Source organism: Esox lucius, chromosome 11 (assembly GCF_011004845.1).
Source record: "Esox lucius isolate fEsoLuc1 chromosome 11, fEsoLuc1.pri, whole genome shotgun sequence".
Taxonomy (NCBI): domain Eukaryota; kingdom Metazoa; phylum Chordata; class Actinopteri; order Esociformes; family Esocidae; genus Esox; species Esox lucius.
In genome coordinates this window covers 18,240,658-18,266,955 of record NC_047579.1, presented here as the reverse complement: position 1 = coordinate 18,266,955, position 26,298 = coordinate 18,240,658, and the positions used below count along the sequence as shown (strand labels likewise).

Here is a 26,298-nt window from a genome sequence, read left to right as displayed (position 1 = left end):
TTCATAAAATAAACCCTCAATACATGATTACTACAAGAGAAAAAGTAATAAAAAAGTAATATTCATTTAATAGCGTAACAATTTTGTAAATGTCAGTGTAATAAAGGACTATGAAATAAACAAGAGTAACTATACATCTAAAATGTAATATAATTTGCTACACTGATTTGATTTAATTAAATTCAAATAAAAAAAGTAAAGTACAGGAACAAACTAATGGAAACTTTGGTAAACAGCAATAACCAGAGTTTAACATAGAAGATTTTACCTCAGGATATGATGGCTGGACCAGAAAACAGTACAATGTGCAACTGTCTATCTGCATTTTAAATGTGCTTTACATGTTAAAGTTGAGAAGAAAGTTTAATCAGATGAATTTATCCCATGAGTTGAAAACAGTGGAAGGGGGCAACTTTCGTAACCAGCTGGCATTTTACTAACCGGTTTGAACTACACACTCCCAGACTTTCTGGTCATTATTCTCTCTGTCTATAAGAGTCAGGTTCATGTTCTTGGCATCTGAAATACATTCCAAATACACCTGAAATGTAGGTAGAAAGTTTGGGCTGTAGTCACCATCATACTGCACCCTCTGAAACATGACATGAAATAATATGTTAGCCCAATATAGACAGCCTCAGATTAAAACAAATACTGAAATTGGCCATTTCTTAAAAATTCCTTTTGTAACTTAGCGATATTAGAAACATGTAAATAAAACATTGTATCAATTTGAACAGACAAGCAATAACAATAAATATTCTATAAGCTAAATCACTCAAAAAATTTAAGTATGTACGGTTGTGTCTGTGATGTCCATGCTTACTTTTAGACTTATGTTATAGTCCACTAGCTCACAACAGAGACCATATTTTCTTCCAGTAATCAAAGTGCATTCAGAACTGGTTTTAATGACAGTACTCCCCTTCTGTTGATGTTCCACCTTCAAGGAAAATATAGGTGCATTAGTTTGAGGCAATCCTAGATTCGTTCTGAAACATTAACATGCCTTGGCAAAATTACTAAACTCCTGAGTAATTATTTTATACATAATACTGAATAAAACATTTGTACATTCACATTTCTTATTTTTTATTTAAAAACTCTGAAACCAAACTTAATATGAGGTGACATCTCTTGCTGCAAGTATTTTGTTGTAACTCCGGATTAGCTACACACACTGTGTCTAAGGTGTTTTTGGCCATTCTTCTTGGCAGATTTGCTCCAGGTTGTTCAAGTTGTTTCAACATGTGGACAACCAAAGGGTGCCACAGATCATCAGTGGGATTGAGATCAAGATTTTAACTGGGCCGCTGTAGGACATTCAACTTTTTGTACTTGAGGCACTTCAATGTTGCTTTGGGCTTGTGCTTGGAATCATTGTTCAGCAGAAAAAAACATCAGTTCTATTCAAGGCCATAATTACAATATATATTTGGCGGGGGTGACATATATTATTCGTAACGTCATAGTTGATTGTTTTCTTCAGTTGCACTACCAAGGACTGAAATGCTTCAGGAAAAGCTTGTTTCATGCTGAGCTAATCAAAATGACCACAGCTGATCACAGCTGAAAGTCAATTGGCTTTGTGTGCTATTGAGAAGGTGATTAGCTACACCTAGTCATTTTTAGGAGGGGGAGGATTCTACTCAGTGATTCTGTTTTTGAATTTGTAAAAAAAAATATTCTGACAAGTTGGTATTATATCTTTCACTTGGATGTTATAAGTTGTAAATACTGCTTAATAAAACAAAAATAGTTTTTGTCCGTTTTCATTTCAGGCTGCAAAGCAACAAAATGTGATTATTTTAAAGAGGGGTGTTCTTTTCTATACCCACTGTAGATCAGAATATCAATATTACATTGTGAAAAAAAGTTGTATTGGCACAGCACTAGTGATGAGGTGCGCATTTTCCTGACTGAGTCTGGGTCCCAACTCGCAGACCACCTGACAGATCCCAAATGGATGGTAAATCGTGTGTATATTCGACTAACTTAATGTACTTAACTCATCACTACAAGGCACAAATACAGTTTTGTCATTTTGGTTGTTTACCAAAATATATTAAAGTTACAGATAAATACTGAATGAGCAGTATCTCAGCTTTAATTTTAGGTGTGATGGAATTTTGGAGGTGAAGACCAGAATTTTGTTTTAATATTATTGCTACTTTATTAAATTGGCAGTTTTGTGTTTTTGTGTTCTACTGTCTTTTATATTCATTAATATACGGGTATATTTAGTATGCTGTGAAATGTTTACAAGTTACAATGAAAGAATAAGGGGTGGGTCTTAAGTGGCAGAAGAATGTATGTTTTGTTATTATAAGGTAATGAGTAGGGGGTTGCAAAGGAGAGGGTACTATAAAACTTGGTAGTAGGACTGGGGTAACTTAGATTTTTGCTCAATTTCCAACCACGTGTATGTGGTTGTATTTTCATGATAATCCCATGCATGTAAAAATAAAATAACAAAAGATAGAACTTGCGACTCAAGTATTTTGCATTTACAGAGGGTATTCACATCCAAATTGGATTTAGGAACTTTGCCAACTGCTACCTAGTTTTATAGATAGGCTTAAAGAACCACTCAGAACATCTAGAAAACATCTGATTTCCCCTGAAGAGAAATTCACATCACTAATTGCACTAAAGCCACACATAACAAGAGGATAGACGTGATCTGCCTATTTTAGTGGTACATTTTTTGTCAGAGAAGGACCTTAAGTGGAGCATTTGCGGAAGTCGAGTAGAAAAATGCTGTTTTAAAATTATTATAATAGTTTTATTTATGCCAAGTGTACAAAGCCCCTAATAACGTGAGGCCTTAGGCAGTTGCCTCATTTGCCTGATTATAATTCCAGCCCTGGCTGCAGAACAGTGATGCTGGTGTCATGAAGCCATACTTTTCTGGTATTGCTAAAACTCCATAATCAGGGTAAACTACAAAAATATTCAGTACCCGTTCAAAAGGCTGTGCGCCAGTTAAGACAATTGCGTAGTAATTAGCATTTGACCCTTGAAATAAACAAATTAATTCCTTCAAACTGTAGAATATTACCTCAAAGATCGGCACATTCTTGGGCAACAAAAAAACATTCAGTATCCCCTTTTGGTTTGTGTTCCCTTGCGGACAGAGGAACAGCAGCACCTGGCTTTGGACAGGGAGTGTAGACACACCACATCTGATGAGGCCAACTAGGGAAGGGTTTGGGATGTTTACAACCACATGTGAGGCAGTTGTCTTGAGTGGCTTCACAATCTCCATTGTGCCGCCAGTAAAATGAGCCACTGACAAGACTTCTTCCTCATCTGCAGAATAAAAAAAATGCTGTTATTGACTAGAAATAAATGTAATTTCTGGAAATGTGTATGTATTACTACTGAATGCATTATTCATTGGTAGGATCAGTCATTTTTCACTATATCATTAAAATTATATTTTATTTAATAAAAACAGTGAGTAAAATTAATTGATTCATCACGTACCGTCACACATACAGTGTGGGAGATGCAGTTGGGGGACTGCAGGGCAGTTGATGCTGAATAGGGGTCCCGCTGGAGTCATGGAGCCCATGTGGCTGGTGTACCATTGACTCATCTGGTAAAGCACATCTCCCTTCCCAGTCATCTCAAACACCAGTCCAGTTGAATCACACTGGAAAAGACCTGCCTCGGGGCATTGGAGGCTTCAAGGCAGATGTAGGGCAATGAAGATGGTTGCACACTTTTTTAAATAAAAATATGCTTGACAAAGTGTTTTAGTAAAATATGTCTGGTTAGTATGGCAATCCTGCAAAGCAGGTTATGTGATCAATGATTACCTATAGGTAGGCCTGAAGGTAGGTTGACTAGTTAAACCTCTTGACCCCTGTATGAGAAAAGGGATTTCAAGGCAAGTCGGGAACATGGGATGAAATGCTCTTAGCCTGAATTTCTATGATTTAGATGTGAAGGTTAATCCCCTCCCAACAAACGTACCTGCACATGCTTCTGTCCCTTTTCAGGCTGAGACTGAAATCCTGTGTTTTTTGTGTGAGGATCCAATATTGTGGGCACATGTCTTGTACTAAGGCAAACCATCAGCTCTTTAATCTTGTTAAAATCCTCAGTAACATCTGCATTATAGAAAAAAATCAGGACAAGCATAAGCTTTCAAAGGCAAAGTTCAAGGTTTTATAGTGATGTGTTATAGTCAAATCACTTGAAATCTACTTAATTCAACAATTTGGCTTCATATCACTTACAGGGGATTCTTCCATTTTGAGTTTGTACAGGCTGTTTATAGAAAACCAAACATGGATTGCAGTTTTCTTCAATATAGACTAATACAATATTGGGACCTTGAGGTTAGAAGGTTCTTGCTTTGCAGAGTGTACTGTAGTTCTGAGACATTGAGCATGAACGATGTCCCATCCCAGATCTCAAAAACGTTTTTCTTTAGGGATATCTTCTTTCATAACCGAATAAAGCTCTTACAGGACTAATCTCAAAATCCTGCAAAATTACTTAATGAGTACACTTGTAAATAGAACATTGTTGTTTTGGAATAAGGTTACAGTTAAATTTCAGCATGGGTTCAGCCATAATTTTCTACCGCACAGAATTGTATTTCAATAGATAGTGCAGCGCAAACATGCCTGCTGCATCAGCGTCACACCAAGTATCCCACTGGAGAAAGCTAGCAGGCTCAGCAAACCTGCTGAATGATGCCCCAGTAGAGCATGCTGGGAGAGAAGGGTTTATAAATGCCAAGGAGTATGTCGCCGAACCATGCTACCCTCAATAATGCACTATCCCAACAATGCATGAGATGGGGAGGAAGGATGAAGACAACAAGTAGAAGGGTGGAGAGACCACCGAGTATACAACCGCTCACGGCCATTCCTCCCAAACCACCACAGGGAGGCCGCCCCAGAGCAGTGACGCCGACAGGGGGGGACAACCATGAACGTTGCCCACGCCTGGGGGGCCCATTTGGTTGACTAAAATATAATTTAATACCGTTTTTTTATTGGGGGTGTGCAATTTTATTAGTGTTTGTGTTTTGCACTTCTGGGCCACCGTTATGAAGGGATTCATGCTGTTGCTGTTAGAGTGATATCCTAACACCAACAGCCAATCAGAGTGATACCCTAACACCAGCACCAACACAAATCTGTCAAAGCTGCACTAGGTAGGATCTCTTCAGTAAAAAACAGAAGTTCAGTGCCAGTGGAATGTCAATATATCATTTTTGGAGCATGCCGGAACTGTACTTCCCAGCCATTACAATTCCAGCAATCCTGTTCCAGCCAATCGCCTTCTGCAAGGCGAGCTTTCCTCCTTTGCTTATTTTGTGAATGTGCATTTTATCTGGATTATGTATATATAGCATAAGTACACCATAGGGAGCAAAGTTAACTTACTGTAAAAAACTATATTGGCAGCTTGAGACCAGGACGACAAACTGTAAATTCCTCCCTTGTCTACTACGGCATACACCACGAAATTGGCAAAGAAGCAAAAGAAGACTTAGACCAACTCTCTATAGCTATCTACCAGGAACTCAAAGATCGTCAAACTCTGAGTTTGGAACAGGTGAATATATTTGTATTCGTAATGTCATTCTCTATTGGGTATTGGTGCGGAACAGCTTTCTGACCGGAGAGTAATTGCAAAATTATGTAATTGTTTTTTTTTCTGAAAAAAGTCTACGTAGTGCAGCTTTATTTTGTCTTTATTTAACCAACATAAATTTGTCCAACTACAGTAGCTATCTGGCTAAAATACTGCACCATGCAACCAAAACAAAGAACACAGAAATGGAGGGACAAATCTAAAAGAGGATATCAAAATATGCGTAGCAGTTAAGTAATGGCTGATTTTGACCTATTAGGTTATGAACTGAAAATATGTGACATAATGAATTACCTGTGTTGAAAACAAAGGGGTTTGAATGTGGCCTAGTTTCGAAATAAAACATTAAACAATAAAACATTTATGACCTGCATTTCTACAGTAATCTCATAACTATTTATTTTTGGCCCGTGTTTATGTCCTAAATGTAAAATTCTGTCCCTGGCCCTTGGATTCCTGTCTGCGTCCCTGCCCAGAGATGATGCAGCCACCCCTGGAGAGTGGTTTACCGTCTCTTCTAGACCTTTGAACATTTCCAATGTGCATGTCCCTTGTCTCTCCCTTTTACAAAAGAACAAAGCACATCTAACAATGTTCTTATTGTCACGATGCTGGCTCAAACAAGAACTGTATGCTGGACTCCATAAGTGTCTAAAGAACGCATTCCCTGGCCAACAACCATGACTCACATTTCCGTATTCATGACCCGTATTTGATGACTAACCCCCCAATCCCGGAAGGTGCCTTCAAATTTCTTTATCCTCAATGCGACCTAAGCCAATCTGCTAGCAGGAGATCTAGTTGGTCTTGCAGTTATTTTTTGTTTCTACTAGAAAACACAAATAACAATGTGCAGACAAGTGTGTAGTACCTCACCTCTGCCCTCCCACAACCATACTGCCCACCAACAAACAGGACAAGTGAAAGTGAATAAGTAGGTTTGACAGTAGATCATTGCCGCATGCCCGAGCTTCTCACCCTATCTCTAAGGGATCGCCCGGCCACCCTGCGGAGAAAGCTCATTTCGGCCGCCTGTATCCGGGATCTTGTCCTTTCGGTCATGACCCAAAGCTCATGACCATAGGTGAGAGTAGGAACGTAGATTGACTGGTAAATCGAGAGCTTCGCCTTGAGGCTCAGCTCTTTCTTCACCACGACAGACCGATACATCGACCGCATTACTGCAGAAGCTGCACCGATCCGTCTGTCAATCTCCCGTTCCATCCTTCCCTCACTCGTGAACAAGATTCCTAGATACTTAAACTCCTCCACTTGAGGCAAGCACTCTCCACCAACCTGAAGTGGGCAAGCCACCCTTTTCCGACTGAGGACCATGGCCTCGGATTTGGAGGTACTGATTCTCATCCCCACCGCTTCACACTCGGCTGCAAACCGTCCCAGCGCATGCTGAAGGTCCTGGTTTGAAGGGGCCAACACGACAACATCATCCGCAAAGAGCAAAGACGAAATCGTGTGGTCCCCAAACCTGACACCCTCCGGCCCCTGGCTGCGCCTAGAAATTCTGTCCATAAAAATTATGAACAGAACCGGTGACAAAGGGCAGCCCTGCCGGAGTCCAACATGCACTGGGAACAAGTCTGACTTACTGCCGGCAATGCGGACCAAGCTCCTGCTTCGGTCGTATAGGGACCTGACAGCCCTTAGCAAAGGACCCAGGACCCCATATTCCCGAAGCACCCTCCACAGGACGCCGCGAGGGACACAGTCGAATGCCTTCTCCAAATCCACAAAACACATGTGGACTGGTTGGGCATACTCCCATGAACCCTCCAACACCCCGTAGAGGGTATAGAGCTGGTCCAGTGTTCCACGGCCCGGACGAAAACCACACTGTTCCTCCTGAATCCGAGGTTCAACTATCGGCCGTATTCTCCTCTCCAGAACCCTGGCATAGACTTTCCCGGGGAGGCTGAGAAGTGTGATCCCCCTATAGTTGGAACACACCCTCCGGTCCCCCTTCTTAAAAAGAGGGACCACCACCCCGGTCTGCCATCCCAAAGGCACTGTCCCCGACCGCCACGCGATGTTGAACAGGCGTGTCAACCAAGACAGCCCCACAACATCCAGAGACTTGAGGTACTCAGGGCGGATCTCATCCACCCCCGGTGCCTTGCCACCGAGGAGTTTCTTGACCACCTCAGTGACTTCAGCCCGGGTGATGGACGAGTCCACCTCTGAGCCATCATCCTCTGCTTCCTCAATGGAAGACGTGACTGCGGGATTGACTGCCGCCCGATCCTCTCTGCACCGACCCCTTATGGTCCCTCCTGTGGGTGGTGAGCCCACGGGAAGGCGGCCCCACGTCGCTCGTTCGGGCTGAGCCCGGCCAGGCCCCATGGGGAAAGGCCCGGCCACCAGGCGCTCGCGTACGAGCCCCAACCCCGGGCCTGGCTCCAGGGTGGGGCCCCGGCTGCGCCATACCGGGCGACGTCACGGAACTCAAGAACATTTTCATCATTAAGGGGTGTTTTGAACCGCTCTTAGTCTGACCCGTCGCCTAGGACCTGTTTGCCCTGGGAGACCCTACCAGGGGCATATAGCCCCAGACAACATAGCTCCTAGGGTCACTCGGGTACTCAAACCCCTCCACCACGTTAAGGTGGCAGTTCAAGGAGGGGAGAGTCTATTCATGTTTGAAAAACTTCTAAGTCAATGAAGTACTGACTATTTTTATTCACAAGATTCCCTGTGCCTTTAGAGCTCACACACCCCCAGAACATCAATGAGCAACCACCATGCTTCACAGTGGGGATGGTATTCTGTTACCTATAGGCCTTGTTGAACCCTCTCCAAACATAGCGCTTATGGTTGTGACCATAAAGCACTATTTTGGTCTCGTCACTCCAAATTACAGTGTGCCAGAAGCTGTGAGGTGTGTCAAGGTGTTGTCGGGCATATTGTAACCAGGCTTTTTTGTGGCCTTGGCGCAGTAAAGGCTTCTTTCTGGCAACTTGACCTTGCAGCTATTTTTTTTCCAATTGTCGTTGTATTGTGCTCCTTGAAATAACCAAACCATCTTTTTCCAGAGCATCATGTATTTCTCCTGAGGTTACCTGTGGGTTTTTCTTTATATCCCAAACAATTCTTCTGGCAGTTTTATCTGAAATGTTTCTTGGTCTACCTGACTTTGCCTTGGTATCAAGTGATCCCAGAATTTGACACTTCTTAATTAGTGATTGAACAGTACTGACTGGCATTTGCGAGGCTTTGGATATCTTTTTATATCCTTTTCCATCTTTATAAAGTTCCATTACCTTGTTACGTAGGTCTTTTGACAGTTCTTTTCTGCTCCCCATGGCTCAGTATCTAGCCTGCTCAGTGCATGCACGTGAGAGCTAACAAACCCATTGATGATTTACACACAGACAGTAATTGCAATTTAAAAAGCCACAGGTGTGGAAAATTCACCCTTAATTGCCATTTTCACCTGTGTGTCACACAGGTGAAACATTCAAGTGTATGTAAACTTTTGATCAGGGTCATTTGGGTGACATCTGTTATCATTATGATTTTAAAAGGAGCCAAACAACTATGTGATAATATATGGCTTCATATGATCACTATCCTTAAATACTGTATACATATTAACATTTTCGGAGCGCACAGCAACCAAATTGTATTACTTACACCCAGTTCTAGCCAATTGCAACACCTTCCGCGGGACTCTACAACTACACGGCAGTATTTGAACCCTGGTCTCCCAGTGATACACAACTGTAATGATGTGACTTGTACTTTAGTTAAACAATATTAGAATATGCAATGAAATGAAGTTCCCTTTATTTACCTGGGAGGAGCGAGCTGTCGGGAGTCTTCAATGAGATGTTGATTGATTCTTCTAATTTACGCTCCAGTTCTTCCCTAATGTGCTCCTAATACAGGAAAAAATATTTAGTCCACTTTTGTCAGAAATTTGCATTTACTGTGTTAGGGGTTCATACAGTAAGATCTATGCTTTTTAAATGTATTGTGGTGTAGAAAGTGACATTTAGGAGTTTACTGAATACATGCATAACACTGTACATCCTTTCAATGCCAACACACTACTGTATGTGTCAAACCTTCAGGTCAGTTAATCCTTTGAGCATCTCTTTCTTGGCCTTCTGGAAAATATTCGCTTTCTCCAAGTGCTGATGTAGCTCATTTTTCATATTTTTCAGAGAATCTTCTCCTGTATATTTTGATGCACCTAAAACAAAGTCATATCTTTTCAATAACCATTCAAATGCTATTTATACATTCCACATTTATAAGAAAATATGTTCTCCAAATATTCGTTTAAAGGGCTACTTGATGGCATGTATAATGCCATATTTAACTGTTATTCTTGTTGGATTTTTATATTTTGTTGTTAGGGGTCCTGGCCACAAAGGGGCTCAAGCAGCCCTATTATTCTTTGTTAGGGTTATTATTATTATTCCTTTTTTGGACGCATACTCCAGTGAGATGGCATGCGCTACAGACACACCACTTGGCCCATAGGTGTTTACCATCTGCCAAATTAATCTATTAGACTATGGGTCCAATTGAAGCCTAGGTGGCGCTATCTAACTCTCTCCAAAAGCTCCACTGGCATTTCCACCCCGTTTGACCTATCGGCCCCTCTGTCCACAGGTCACTCTTCACCTAAGGAACAAATCTGCCTCAAGAACCCATAATGTCTGCCATCTTGGATTTTCCGCCATTTTTTATTTTGTCAAAAATGTCTGCCGCTTATCCACTGCATAGTACTGGCTCGACTCTACTCCCCTCTACTTGCTTTGGGAGATTTTTCCCCCGCCTAGTATAAGCTCGACTCGGCTCTACATGCCTCACCTCAGTTTGTTTTCCACTGCAGATTTCAGTTTCTGTACACGCCCATAGTGACATCACAGGAAAACTGCCGTGACGGCACCTCCAATGTAGACAGTCATCACACACGGGAACAACAATGGAGATATCGTACACCTGATACCGGCTAAAAGCCAGCATTTAAAAAAACCTACATAACCCCTCTAACTCGATTAAAAGGTATAAATAATTGCCTTATTATTTGCCAGCTATAATACCACGCCGACTGACTCAAGAGTAGCCTACTGTAGACAGGGCGCCGTTTATACCCGTAGTAACGAGGAAGCACGCGTGTGCAGTAACTTTTGTCGTAATACATTGCAGACTGCAAAAATGGTTAGAGAGCTTGGTAGGCTGCTTCTGTTTGTCTTGACATTACTACTTTGACCAGTGGAATGTATGCCAGTTAACCTATAGAAAAACCAAGAGGAAAAAGACAACCCTAAGTGGTCCGAGGGAATTTCAGACGGATTTTACTACTTGGACATTTTGGGTCCTAGATTCATTTCTGTAACAGATATAACAGATTCAAACCTATTATGATGTATCCTGGTAATCACAACCCCCTTGGCTACAATAAAACACATAAAAAGACTTCTGGGTCACCATTTAGAAAACTCATCTATTGGAAAGGCAAAAAAATATTTTTCAGAAAACATTTCTGCCATTCAGCATAATGTATTTTTTTTGAAAGCATCATAATGTTTTGTGTCAATGGTATTCCCTCATATTTTCATGCCTTTACTGTCAAATTACACTGTATTGGGTTGAAACTAATGAAAAAATAAAATAATAGAAGGTAAAAAATATAGGCACCCCAAAAAAATGTGGTTCTTCTACCTAGAAATAAAACACAATAAAATAAATAAGAATGAATTTATATCACTTCTTTTTGGGTGTAATGACGCAGCACTAGATCGCTAGTGAAGTTTGGACGTTCTTCTATAATATATAAACTCAGAAAAATTACCAACTTCTTCCCAAAAACTCAAGAACACCCCCATACTATGTTGACAGATTTTTTTATATCATATTTATAATACAAACGATGTATTACGGTTTAAAACATCATAGATAGTGATGTATACCCTTGTAATCCCTACAGTCTTGTCTACACATAGCCTTTTTATAAGATGCATGGTCAATGTCGTTGCCTGGTATAACGTTTTCTTCCTGCAGGCTGTGGTTCCCAAAGCAACCCAAATTATACACAGACAACCCAAATTATACGCGGAACACTTCACGAAGGTGGCTACAAGAAATATACCATTGAAACCTGACGATTTTGGCATAAATATTTTTGCAAATGAGCACAGTCCGCGGATCCGCGGATTGAGACCTGGGAGGGTTTTAACTACACAACAGCGGGTCTTTGTGGGTCTCATGGGGATAAGTTAATTTCAACGCCAGTGCATAGGTCCAAACCGAGAGGGGTTTTGGGAAAATATGATTAAATTACGAGTCTGGTCCTATAAACTGGCACTGAAATTAACCCATTTCAATGCAAGGAGTTCTGGGACAGACCCACAAAGACGCGCCGTTCTCGTCTCATAAAACCATTCTCTGAAATTGGATGGCTAACAGCAGAACAGCTTGTTTGCTTTGATGCACGCTTTAATTCACTCTAGTCCAATCAGAAGTCTTCCATGTTTTCACATCACCTTTTGGTATTGCCTCAACTCGCTTGGAACCTTGACGGAGCAAGTACTAAAAAAAAGTATCTGGTACTAGGTACTAACCTAGCTTTTGTCCAGTGGAAAAGCAAAAAAGGCAAGGTGTGTAGAGCCGAGTCGAGCTGGTACTATGCAGTGGAAAAGCACCACAGTATTAAGAACTAAGGTTATGCAGACTTTTGAACAGGGGTCAGGGGTTTCTTTGTTGCCAATTTTTGTTTTATGATTGTACGATTCTGTTATAACCTACAGTTGAATATGAATCCCATAAGAAATAAAAGAAACGTGTTTTGCCTGCTCACTCATGTTTTCTTTACAAATGGTACATACAGTATCTCACAAAAGTGAGTACACCCCTCACATTTTTGCAAATATTTCATTATATCTTTTCATGCGACAACACTTCAGAAATGACACTTTGCTACAGTGTAAATAAGTGAGTGTACAGCTTGTATAACTGTGTAAATTTGCTATCCCCTCAAAATAACACACAGTCTAAACCGCTGGCAATAAAAGTGAGTATGCCAGTCCATCACCTTAACTCTCAGCTTCTTTAGCAAGGCAGTGGAGATGTGTTTGGGGTCGTTATCATGTTGGAATACTGCCCTGCGGCCCAGGCTCTGAAGGGAGGGGTTCATGCTCCGCGTCAGTATGTCACAGTACCTGTTGGCATTCATGTCTTTGTACTCCTCACCTGGTTGCCGCCACACACGCTTGACACCATCTGAACCAAATATGTTTATCTTGGTCTCATCAGACCACAGGACATGGTTCCAGTAATCCATGTCCTTAGTCTGCTTGTCTTAAGCAAACTGTTTGAGGGCTTTCTTGTGTGAGCATGTGCACTCAACTTCTTTGGTCTACCATGGCGAGGCCTGTTCTGCGTGGAACCTGTCCTGTTAAACAGTTGTATTGTCTTGGCCACTGTGCTGCAGCTCAGATTCAGGGTCTTGGCAATCTTCTTATAGCCTAGACTATCTTTATGTAGAGCAACAATACTTTTTTTCAGAACCTCAGAGAGTTCTTTGCCATGAGATGCCATGTTGAACTTCCAGTGACCAGAGTGTGAGAGCGATAACACCAAATTTAACACACCTGCTTCCCATTCACACCTGAGACCTTGTAACACTTGCCTTCATTGCATATCTATACATTCCACTCGTAATATGCATATACTCAATACCTGAAATAAATGTTCTGCCCTCTTCTATTAAACCTCTGGTTAGATGCTAACTGCATTTTGTTGTACTGTACTTGTACTGTACAATGACAAAGTTGAATCTAATTTTAAAAAAACTACCAACAGTTCCAAAGAGTGTAGAAAAGGGGTATATGGACAATATGAAATAAATATTACATTTGTGTAATAGTGCCTATGAACAGAACATTAAAATATGATAATGTACATTGAATATGCATAGAAAGTCATAGCAATACTGTAGAAGGGTGTGTCATGTTGCCATATTGAAATAAAGATATTCAAAATGTAGGCCAAATGTCACTGATTAAACATGAAACCAGTAATAATTGACTGACTAGTCAAGATATGTTCAGCTAATTGTCATCCTTCTTCATGTCTGGCAGCTCGTAAAAAAATGTGCGTTCATCTCTCGATGGTACAATAATTCATGCAATCGTGTCCCATCTATAGCACCAACTACACAAGCTATGGCCATGAAGTTGGCTTTGTTTCTTTGTAGTTGGCAAAGATCATGAGGAAACCGAATGATTTGTCTCAGGATATTGGGTCTCAGGAGGGCATTTATTGTTTGATGTAATATTCTACTGACAGAGGACTGAGATATACATAGTTCATCTGCACTGCATGCCTGCATTTTCCCTGTAGCCAAGTAGCATAGTGTTGTCACAACCTTGATCTCTGATGTAATTGGGTTGTTTCTGTTTGTTGATGAAGTGATTGCATCCCTGACTGGCTCTAATATGATCATAATACCCTCTCGATTAAGGCAATACCTTGTTAAAAGCTCAATAGGCGGGGCTATAAATGTTTTTATCTAAAACTATAACCTGATTACGAGGTGGATTGCCGGCAGCAATTGTGACTTGGTCTTAGTGACTTAGGAGTCCTCTTGACTACCCCTACATTTCACAGATTTAGGAGCTGGGTTTAGCGCTAAAATGCTTTTTGAAATCCTCTTAGACCAAAAAGTCCAAAAATTAGGAATAACACAACCATTTTTCTAAAACCTAGGAATGACACACCCATTTAGCCATAAAATGTTTTGTGAATACAGCCCCTGAATTGTAAATGAGATCTGTCTGAGTTGACACATTTTCAATGGAAAGAAAATGAGTATTTCTTTTTTTCTTTAACTCTGTGATTTCTAATTTGTTAGTATGACCATACCTTGTGGAAAAAATACCACTGCAGGTGCAGGATAACGAAATAAGACGATTCCTCCAAGCACATCTGGCCAAACATTCTGATTCTAATCACACTGGTCATCTAATCAAAATAAAATTCCCTAGTACACGTGCTTAAGGGGTCAAGCGTTCTGCTGCTGTATGCTGATACCAGGATTCAAACATGGCAATGACGTTGCTGTACTGCAAGGCAGTCTCTTAGACTACTGCATCTAGGGCCCTACATTGTCACTTTATATTCAAAAATACATTTGAACAAAATCCTTACTTTCATAGGCCACATGCATGGAGTCCTTGATTGACTCGGTTAGAGTCAAGTAGATCTCCTTCTTTCTCTTAAGGAGGTCACAGATTAGTTGTGTCTTCAACTCATTTTCCTTTAAGACACAAAGCATTTTTCAAAAAGCCCACTTATAATTCAGTTAATGCTTCAGTTCACCCAAAATAATAAATAACCCAGTAAACCGTACTTGCATAAGATATTACTGTAATCCATTATTTTAGGTTCTGTTTATATGCATTCAAATGCTAACTATTTCAATTATTTTGTGAAAACTGTACCTCTGTCTTAAGGAATGTCAGATGCAGAGACACACTCATGTTCTTCTCAACCAAGTTGTTTGTGTCAAGTGTGAAGTTCTCAATCATCTTCTTGATTGGGCCACTTTTGTCATTTCTGAAACAATAGGGATACAACATATGGTTAAGACTTAACTGTGACTTGTCATTCCACATTGATTGACCTTTAGTGCTTTTTATTGGATTTATTTTAATTAAATAACTTACGGGAAGTAATGTGTAAATGTTTTACCAATACAACTTCTCATGCATGAGCTTAAACTCTCATTAATGTTCTTTTCCTTTTTATTTTTCCCTTTTGGTCTGTGAATGCCATCATTCTGGCATAAACACTTCACTACTCTATGATATCCACGACCTGTTTTCCCGACCTGAAAAAAATTGTAAAATAAGAAGTTATTTTAGGGCACAGAAAAGAAAATACAGTAAGGTCCGGAAATATTTGGACACTTACACAATTTACATTGTTTTAGTTCTGTACACAACCACAATGGATTTGAAATGAAACAACCGAGATGCAATTGAAATGCAGACCTTCAGCTTTAATTCTAGGTGTTTAACAAAAATATTGTATGAAAGGTTTAGGAATTGCAACCATCTGCATGTCCCCATATTTCAGGGCTGAAATGTAATTGGACAAATTAACACAATCATGAATAAAATGTTTATTTTTAAAACTTTGTTGAGAGTCCTTTGCAGGCACTGATTGTTTGAAGTTTAGAACGCATGGACATCACCAAATGCTGGGTTTCTTCATTTGGGATGCTTTGCCAGGCTTTTACTTCAGCTGTCTTTGGTTGTTTGTGGGTCTTTCTGCCTTAAGTTTTGTCTTCAGCAAGTGAAATGCTTGCTCAATCGGATTGAGATAAGGTGATTGACCCGGCCATTGCAGAAAATTCTACTTCTTAGCCTTAAAAAGCTCCTGGGTTGCTTTCACAAAATGTTTTGGGTCATTGTCCATTTGTAAAGTGAAGCCCCATCCAATCAACTTTCACTTTTCACAATTTGGCTGAATCTGAGCAGACAATATATCCCTATAAACTTCAGAATTCATCTGGCTGCTTCACATGATCAATAAACACATTGGCAGCCATGCAGGCCAAGCTATCACACTTTCTCCACCGTGTATAACAGATGATGTGGTATGCTTCGAATCATGAGCCGTTCCAAACCTTCTCCATACTTTTTTCTTCCCATCATTCTGGTACAGGTTGATCTCAGTTTCATCTGTCCAAAGAATGCTGTTCCAGAATCATTTTAAGATGTTTTTTTGGTGAAGACTAATCTGTCCTTTCTTGAAAGGCCAGATTAGAATGATTTGCACCTTGTAGTGAACCCCTCGGTATTTACTCTCATATAGTCTTCTCTTTATAGTAGACTTGGGTAATGATATAGACTGGAGAGTGTTCTTCACATGGCTGGATGTTGTGAAGGGGTTTTTCTTTACCATGGAAAGTATACTACGATAATCCACCACTGTTGTTTTACGTGGATATCCAGGCCTTTTTGCGTTGCAGAGCTCATTAGTGCGTTCCTTTTTTCTCAGAATGTACCAAACTGTTGATTTGGCCACTCCTAATGTTCCTGCTATCTCCCTAATGGAAATTGTTTTTGCAGCCTAAAGATGCCCTGTTTCACTGGCATTGAGGGCTTCTTTGACCGCATTTTGTTGGTTCACAGCGACAGCTTTCAAATGTGAATGCCTCACCTGGAATCAACTCCAGGGCTTTTACCTGCTTAACTGATGAAGAAATAATGAAGGAATAGCCCACACCTGTCCATGAAACAGCTTTTCAGTCAATTGTCCAATTACTTTTGGTCCCTTGAAAAAGAGGGTGCTACATTTTTAAGAGCTGTAATTCCTCAACCCTTTTTCCAATTTGGATGTAAATACCCTCACATTAAACCCGAGAGACTGCACTTCAAGCCCATACTCATTATTATATATATCTTTTGATCAGCTTACTGGTTGGATTTCATTATTCAATAGTTTCTTGCAGGACTTTTCTGAAACTTCAACTCCATCAGTGAGGCATTTATCAAAAGCCTCATAAGTCTTGTCCATGTATTTAACAATGGAATTAAGGTTTTCCTCCAGCCTCTCTTCCAAAAGCAGGCACACTTTTTTGTTGTCCGTCTGAAATCCAACTCAACAGAGTCAGTATAATACACACTTTTTTACATAAAGTAGTATGTTGTTTAGGAGGACAGTTGATATTCTGAAAGGTACAATACCTTGTCGCTGTTTCTGGCTGCCTGTATCAGAGAGAGAATCCCATCCACTCTACAAATATAATCTGATGTCCTTTTGTGATGATCATTGAGATTTCTAAGAACATCCTGAAGGCGAGGTATTTCTGTATCATTAAGAGCCTTCGTCCACTGTTCTAGAATATAATGAAAAAGAGGGTGCTCAAAACATAGTTGTCTTTGTCTTGTATTACATCCAATATCACATCATTATTAATATGATTTTTTTATTTACAATATTATAACATTAACTGACTTACTCATTTACTTTTTGGATGAAATAATAATATACATTTAAATAAATGTATTGTGACCGTTGCTGGCTTAGACTGATCCTTTCTCTTGGTTGTATCTCTCGCATATTTGTTAACTTTAAATATTTTCCTTATTGTTTTCATTTACTTTAACCCTACCCTATCTCGTTACATTTCTTAAATGCATGGACACACAGAAATGTTTTGTAAAATTAGACCTACAGTTTGTTTGTTATCCTTAAAAATATAAAAGATTACAGTGATAGTACAATGGCCAGTTTTGAAATTTGGTAAACCTAGTTTGGCATTTGAGGGTCTAAGTAGAAACATTTCTGGCATTACAGCAATAGCAGACCACACAAGAAATTACTTGTAGTATTAGCACTGTGATTGTTTGGTACCACCAAACTACTATGTTACTAGTTATAGGGGATCATGTCAGCAGACCAACACCTGGGCAGAAGGTCCCTTGCTCTTACAAGCATGAGGAAAATTCGAGGAAAATTCTGTAACTAATGTTAGTCATGGCGGCTTAGTAATGACCGATGTAGAATTTGAGGACAATACCTACAACATACAGCTTCGGAAAAAATTAAGAGACCACTGCACCTTTTTCTTTCCTTTCCAAAAAATTCAAAAAGGAAGTTTTTGAGTGAGGAACAGAAGGGTTAAAGTTAAGAGACCAATGCAAATTGAACGCTTCTGTTCCTCACTCAAAACCTTCCTTTTCGACTTTTTTGGAAAGGAAAGAAAAAGGTGCAGTAGTCTCTTAATTTTTTCAGGAGCTGTATTTAATTTTGATTTGTTTGTAATTATGGACAGTGACATCAACTAAAATACATCTCTAATACTTAATGGATAAAAATTTACAGTTTAAGTCGGATGTTTACACACTTAGGTTGAAGTCATTTCTCAACCACTCCAGAGATTTAATGTTAACTTTTACAGTTTTGACAAGTCAGTTAGGACATCTACTTTGTGTGTGACACAAGACATTTTTCCAACAACTGTTTGCAGACTGATTATATCAATTAAAATTCACAATATCACAATTCCTATGGGCCAGAAGTTTACATAAACACACATACAGTCAAGCTGACTGTGTGGTTAAACAGCATGTAACATTTCAGAAAATTATGACATGGCTTTCGTTTCTGAAAGGCTAATTGACATAATTTGAGTCAATTGGAAGTATACCTGTGGATTTATTTCATGGCCTACCTCCAAACTCAATGCCTATTTGCTTGGCATCATGGGAAAATAAAAATTGTAGACCTTCATAAGTCTGGTTGAGACGCGTTGCACATGGAGACAAAGATCATAGTTCTTGGAGAAATCTCCTCTGGTCTGATGAACAAACATTTTACTCTTTGGCCATAATGACCATTGTTATGTTTGGAGGAAAAAGGGGGAGGCTTGCAAGCCAAAGAACACCATCCCAACCGTGAAGCACCATGTTGTGGGGGTGCGTTGCTGCAGGAGGGACTAGTGCACTTCACAAAATAAATGGCATGATGAGGAAGGAAAATTAGGTGGATACAGTTGTGCTAAAAATTTGCATACCTTTGGAGAATTGGTAAAATATAGTTCTGGAAAAAATTAAGAGACCACTAATTATACTTAAATCAGCATCTGTACATGTATGGCAGCCATTCCATTCCAGTGTCTGTTCAATTCCAACACATGCACACCTAATTTGACTTAATGAGGTACTGATTAGGTGATTACCTGAACCAAATCTAATTAAATGAGGAAAGGTATAAAAACCACTGCTGTGGTCATTACTATCCTCTTGCATTAGGACCAACTGGATGGCAAAAACAGTGCAAGTAGTATCTCAAAGGTAATAATAATTAAAAAAAAACTATTCATCATGACAAAAAAGTTGAAATGAAAAGCTTTGAGTGATGAAAAGAAGGGTTAAATTCGGGCTTTACTGGCAGAGGGATACAGTGAGCGTCAGGTTGCTTCCATCCTGAACATTTCAATGACAGCAGTTCATAAGAACAAGGTGAAGAAACAGACATTGGAGACAACAAAGCTACAGAGTGACAGAGGGCAAAAACTGTCCACTGACCGAGATGTGACCGTCAACTCTTTTGAATGTTACTCAACAACCGTAGGATAACATCAAGTGACCTGCAAAAAGAATGGCAAACAGCAGCTGGGGTGAAGTGCACGGCGAGGACTGGTCGATACAGGCTCCTATGGGTAGGGCTGAAGTCGTGCAATGCTAGAAAAAGCCCTTTATCAATGAGAAGCAAAGAAGCGCCAGGCTAAAGTTTGCAAAAGACCATAAGGATTGGACCATAGAGCAATGGAGTAAGGTCATTTTCTCTGATGAGTCAAATTCTCAGCTTTGCCCAACACCTGGTTGTCAAATGGTTAGACGGAGACCTGGAGAGGCCTACAAGCCACAATGTCTCACACCCACTGTGAAATTTGGTGGAGGATCGGTGATGATCTGGGGATGCTTCAGCAAGGCTGGAATAGGGCAGATTTGTCTTTGTGAAGGACAAATTAATCAAGCCAAGTACCAGGTTATCCTAGAAGAACACCTGCTTCTTTCTGCTCTGACAATGTCCCACAACTCAGAGAATAGTTTTTTTCCAGCAGGACAAAATCCTCCTGCTGGAATTGTGCAAGTTTTCCAACTTAAAAAGATGAGAGAGGCCTGTAATTTTCATCATAGGTACACTTCAACTATGAGAGACAAAATGAGAAAAAAAAAATCCAGAAATTCACATTGGAGGATTTTTAATGAATGTATTGGTAAATTCCTTGGTAAAATAAGTATTTGGTCACCTACAAACAAGCAAGATTTCTGTCTCCCACAGGACTGTAACTTATTTAAGAGGCTCCTCTGTTACCTGTATTAATGGCACCTGTTTGAACTTATCAGTATACAACCTCAAACAGTCACACTCCAAACTCCACTATGGCCAAGACCAAAGGTCAAAGGACATCAGAAACAAAATTGTAGACCTGCACCAGGCTGGGAAGACTGAATCTGCCATAGCTAAGCAGCTTGGTGTGAAGAAATCAACTGTGGGAGCAATTATAAGAAAATGGAAGACATACAAGACCACTGATAATCTCCCTCGCTCCGGGGCTCCACACAAGATCTCACCCTGTGGGGTCAAAATGATCACAAGAAAGGTGAGCAAAAATCCCAGAACCACACGGGGGGACCTAGTGAATGACCTTGCAGAGAGCTGGGACCAAAGTAACAAAGGCTACCATCAGGTAACACTACGCCGCCAGGGACTCAAATCCTGCAGTTCCAGACGTGTCCCCCTGCTTAAGCCAGTATATGTCCAGGCCTGTCTGAGATTTGCTAGAGAGCATTTGGATGATCCAGAAGAGGATGGAGAGAATGTCATATGGTCAGATGAAACCAAAATATAATAACTTTTTGGTAAAAACTCAACTTGTCATGTTTGGAGGAGAAAGAATGCTGAGTTGCATCCAAAGAACCCCATACCTACTATGAAGGGGCATTGAAGATGAACGTGGGTGGGTCTTTCAGCATGACAATGACCCCAAAAACAGGAAGGAGTGGCTTCGTAAGAAGCATTTCAAGATCCTGGAGTGGCCTAGCCAGTCAACAGATCTCAACCCCATAGAAAATCTTTGGAGGGAGTTGAAAGTCCATGTTGCCCAGCAACTAGCCCACCAGCATTTGTTTTAGAAATGTATGGAGGTTAAAAAAAATAATTTGAGATCTTAAAAATGTCTTGTCTGGAAATTGTTTAGACAAGTTGCAATTTGTGAAAGAAGTCATGTAATATTAAAGGGATTAGCCTTTTTTTTCTTTACCGGAAGGCAAGAAAGCTAAATTCAACTTTCTAGTGGACACTTCAGAGAAGACTAAAATGTCTCAATTGTAATACAAATTAAAAGCAATTATAATGTAATTCAACAAAATAGTAAGGTGGCCAACAATTGGGCATGGTGGCCGATAATAAGGGCTCATCTTTTTTTAGCTATGTCACTAACCAACTACTGAAAATATTAATTTCCCCAGATATTTCAAAAATGAACATTGATGACATGCTAGCTAAAATTTGTATGTCACTAATAATCATAATAAAATGTCGGACAGCTGAAATCCTATATCAATCAAGAATAGAAAAACCTTTCCCTTTCAAAACTACAGCAGTTGGTATCCTCAGTTCCTAGACACTAACAGAGTTTTGTTAAAAGAATAGGAGATGCAACACAACAATAAACATGCCATCAACTTATTTCAAAAAAAGTTGGAACAGGGGCATCAAATTCAAAATAGGCATATATTTTTCCAAAAACAGCATTTCTCTGGATCAACACTTGACAAGTTGTCTTTGTACTATTTTCAATTAAATATGGGGATTAAATTATTTGCATTATACACAGCGTCACAACATTATTAAGAAATATGATAACCTGCCTATAATGTGCACTACATCATCATCCTCGTTTTCATAAGTCTGGTGGGAAAATATGTATACTGCTTGTTATTGACGATAATTTTAGAATATTCTCCTAAAGCTGTTTTTAAAACCGGACGGACCATCATAACCTTGAATATGTTGTAGAATTAAAAAAACATGTTCACTTATTGCACCTGTTTTTGCACCTGCTTTTTCATCTGGTTCACTCTGCTTTTCCATGTTGTATTTCTTGGAACTTACAGTAAACACCTTAAAGACACCCTCTGCGTCACTGAAGTGATTCTGAAACATGATCATAAAACAGAGGAAATGAAGTCCAGGCACCTTTTGCAATTAGAAATATAATTTTTCTTCATGCAAATGTTTGTACTTTGACTAATGTTAAAACTGTCTTACATACATAAAAATGACATATTAAACAACTATTGTTTGTTTATAAAACAATAAATACTTCCAAAGAGTTTAGGATTCCAACATCTCTCCAGACTTACCTTTATATTTGTTTGTTTTTTGAAAATTTCTTTAACCTTTTTTTTGGTTCTTATATTTCTGGCCAAAATACGGGTGCATGCATCATCCTTTTGACTCTCCTCAATGTCGTCTGTCTTGGTGCAGATGAAGTTGATGCTTCTGCCTTCTCCTCCTGGTCCAAAGAGGCTAACAGTGCTGTTTAAAATCTCCCAAGGTTCCTTTTCTGAAGTTGCTCGTGAAATGTCGCTCAAAATCCAAACAGCAGAGCATTTTCCTATAAACTGAAATGTCAAGCAAACGGTTCAACTGAAAATATTTACATAGCGGGTATAGAAAGTCACCACGCCCTTGCAAAATGTACACCCTACAGTATGTTGCCTTACAGTCTGAAATTAAACTACAATAAATCAGACCTTTTACTTTTATTTACACAAAGTCACCCACAATATCACAATAAGTGAAAATACAATTCTAATAAAGTCTGAAAATGTAATAATAATAAAATAATACATTTAATTAGTAATTAAATTAAAACAGAAAAATACCCAATTTGAAAAAATATTAACCCCCCTTAGAATTGCAATTGCAAACTGGCTGAGGTATAACCACCCACCTTCTAGATTACAAACCACTTACTAATGTAATTTAAAGCAAAGAAATCCTTAATGACGAAACGGTACTTTAAAAAGATCTATGAGATAAAGGCAGGGGATGGATATGAAAAGATTTCAGATGCTTTGTTTATCCCTTGAAGCCCAATAAAGATCATTATTAAGAACTGGAAGGCCTATGGCACCACCCAGACCCTGCATAGATCAGGCCACCCTCTGAACTGGATGACCAGGCTAGGAGGAGTCTGATCAGATATGCTACCAAAAAGCCAGTGGCAACTTTGAAGGAGCTTAAGGCCTGGTCATTGTGTGCATGTGACCACAATTTGGCAGGGTGGCAAGAAAAAAACAGGCAGGCATTGTTCAGATCCAGGATTAGAAGGGATGCATGTTGTTGCCCTGGCTGGACTTGATCGGCTGTGTCCTATGTGACAGACTGTGTCTTTAAACACTATGCTATTTAAACAGCAGATGTTGTTTCATGTGATACTTGTGTAGAGATCTGGGGTCTGTTTACTTCCTGCATTGCCAAACCAATTAGTAAAAAATCCACGGTTCTCAAACTAGTTCCCTGCATTTAGTGTTAACAGGGTTACTAAACTAGCTTTTGTGTTGAATGACTGATTACACATTCTGACATAGCACAGTGGTTGGAGATGTATGACTGTGACATGGTAGACTAGAAATCAAATCGGACTGGGGACACAATTCTGTTGCTAAGGATAAGCTGGCTCTGTATGCCACCACAATGGATTTGAAATTAAACAACTGAGATGCAATTGAAGTAAAGACTTTCAAATTAAATTCAAGGGGTTGAACAAAAATATCATATGAAAAGTTTAGGAATTGCAACCATTTTCACACACAGTCCCATTTTTTCAGAAGCTCAAATGTAATTGGACAAATTAACACAATCATAAATAAAAAAAATTATATGTTGTCGAGAATCCTGCGAGGCAGTGACTGCTTGAAGTCTAGAACGCATGGACATCACCAAACGCTGGGTTTCCTCCTTTGTGATGCTTTGCCAGGCCTTTACTGCAGCTCTCTTCAGTTGTTTTTTTTCGTGGGTCTTTTTGTTTTGTCTTCAGCAAGTGAAATGCATGCTCGATCGTGTTGAGATCAGGTAATTGACTCGGCCATTGCAGAATCTTCCACTTCTTAGCCTTAAAAAACTCCTGAGTTGCTTTCACAGTGTTTTTGCATTTGGGTCATTTTCCATCTGTAAAGTGAAGCGCCGTCCAATTAACATCGCTGAATTTGGCTGAATCTGAGCAGATATTAAATCCTTATACACTTCAGAATTCATCCGGTGGCTTCTGTCTTCTGTCACATCATCTCTAAACAATAGTGACCCAGTGTCATTGGAAGCCATGCATGCCCATGCCATCACACTGCCTCAACCGTGTTTTACCAGATCCAGTCCTTCGGTTCATGAGCCGTTCCGAGCCTTCTCTGCCCTGTAAGGACAGCTTGTTAACTGTTGTTACCAGACAGATTGCTGGTGATATTTGGATCCAGTCCATTCAACAAATGCTGCTAGGTTATAGCTGCTATCAACATTCACTAGCTTTTGAGCAACAGGGTTACTAGACTAGCTTTTGTGTTATACTGTTATTGAAGTAATCTTTTTGCCGGGCCGCGTAACGGAGACCACCAAGAAAAACGAATGTCTCCCCTAACATTCTCTGTTCCCATTTTTTCATTTGAAATCTTGCAGTTCTTAACATTCTTTGGAAATTGGTTTTCACCGGAGTGGGCAAAAAACATTTTTGAATGACTGATTACACATTCTGACATAGCACAGTGGTTGGAGATGTATGACTGTGACATGGTAGACTAGAAATCAAATCGGACTGGGGACACAATTTTGTTGCTAAGGATAAGCTTGCTACAACCATCCGTATAGTGGCTTGTTTTTTTTTTTTAAGTAAATTCTAGTCAAGGCTGATGAGAATTTCCACCAAAGCTGTGGCCAGATAATTAAACCTATGTGTACCTGTGAAGTGGATATAACATCAATCAAATAGAATATAGCATGAATACAATGCTAATCAGTACATTGGATCATCATGAAAATAATTGTAAATAATTACCGATTTCCACATCAAGTCTCTGCTTTTGTTACAGTCTCCATTGCCTGGCAGATCCACCAGCACAACATGCTCCAGTAGGTCTTTAGAGTTTGGCACCTTGATTGTTAAACATTTCACAAGTGGCCAATACATTTGTTCAAATGTATCACTGTTTGAGTCACTCAATGTGAAACAAGCTATCTTTTTAGAGAGTTCTTCAGCCTGCAATTGTAACAAGGCATCACATTACATGCATCAACACAAAGAAATATCCCTCTCAAAATAATAATAGGTCGTGCTGGGTCTGCTGAAAATATTTTAAAGACTGGTAAAGGTTGATAAAATACTGTGAAGTATCAGAAAATGTTGGCCAGAAAGATTAAAACAACTGAAAGTAATATGTATAATTTAAAGGTCTGTGAGGTTTAATAAAATGCTGCTGAAATATTTTTATAGCTAGTGCAGTTTGTAAAAAGTAACTTACTGTGTCATAATTAAAAGTTTTTTTACGTGATAAATTAAATTCTGGAATTTCTCGGAAATACTTTTTATCCATTAGTTGATCTAAATCTTTTCCATGTCCGTCTTTTCCATAAAAAGCATTTATCTTTTCATCATCATCATCCTTGTCATCCATTTCCTTGTCTTCATCGTCTTTCTCCTGAAAAGATCTGCGTTCTATGATGTACGATAGCTCATCTTTCCAATCCTAAAAAATAGAAAAACATTACAAATGCTTAACACATACTGTATCAAAGGCTCTCATTAGCTTGCACTTTCTTGCTTAACTATATTTTTATTTTATTTTTAGTGAACTGACCCTTTAACTGCAGATTTGGGCCATAGAGATGTTTAAAGATCACAACCTATCAGTTTTCAATTACACTAGTGGTCTCCATAAATATCTATGCTCATTCCTGGAACTAGATCCATATTAAAATACCTGATGTTTGTTTCATTTTGGTTTAGTTTCAAACAATATCTGCAATTGAAATGTTCACCAAAAATGTATGAGTTTAAGTTTGTTTCCAATTAAAAATGTGAGAAACAAATGAATAAACACAAATTATTATTATCTTGTGTGAATAGATGCTAAT

The 26,298-nt window shown here is 39.4% G+C and overlaps 1 protein-coding gene across 4 annotated transcripts in view; it reads right to left on the bottom strand.

Annotated features, from left to right (window-relative positions):
• The window catches only part of LOC117595337 (nuclear GTPase SLIP-GC-like), a 50,685-nt gene continuing 24,387 nt past the window's right edge, over window positions 1-26,298 (bottom strand). For all 4 annotated transcript variants that reach the window (XM_034295621.1, XM_034295620.1, XM_034295619.1 and 1 more), the window contains 17 exons: window positions 25,686-25,910; window positions 25,223-25,423; window positions 22,536-22,796; window positions 22,218-22,326; window positions 17,343-17,494; window positions 17,074-17,244; window positions 15,315-15,478; window positions 15,090-15,204; window positions 14,797-14,905; window positions 9,702-9,829; window positions 9,428-9,512; window positions 3,982-4,118; window positions 3,825-3,871; window positions 3,490-3,689; window positions 3,062-3,312; window positions 827-943; window positions 1-592 (listed from right to left, as the gene is read on the bottom strand). In XM_034295621.1, coding sequence (XP_034151512.1) covers window positions 437-592; window positions 827-943; window positions 3,062-3,312; window positions 3,490-3,689; window positions 3,825-3,871; window positions 3,982-4,118; window positions 9,428-9,512; window positions 9,702-9,829; window positions 14,797-14,905; window positions 15,090-15,204; window positions 15,315-15,478; window positions 17,074-17,244; window positions 17,343-17,494; window positions 22,218-22,326; window positions 22,536-22,796; window positions 25,223-25,423; window positions 25,686-25,910 — 2,628 coding nt within the window. In that variant the 3' untranslated portion in view covers window positions 1-436. The remainder of the gene's footprint in view (window positions 593-826; window positions 944-3,061; window positions 3,313-3,489; window positions 3,690-3,824; window positions 3,872-3,981; window positions 4,119-9,427; window positions 9,513-9,701; window positions 9,830-14,796; window positions 14,906-15,089; window positions 15,205-15,314; window positions 15,479-17,073; window positions 17,245-17,342; window positions 17,495-22,217; window positions 22,327-22,535; window positions 22,797-25,222; window positions 25,424-25,685; window positions 25,911-26,298) is intronic.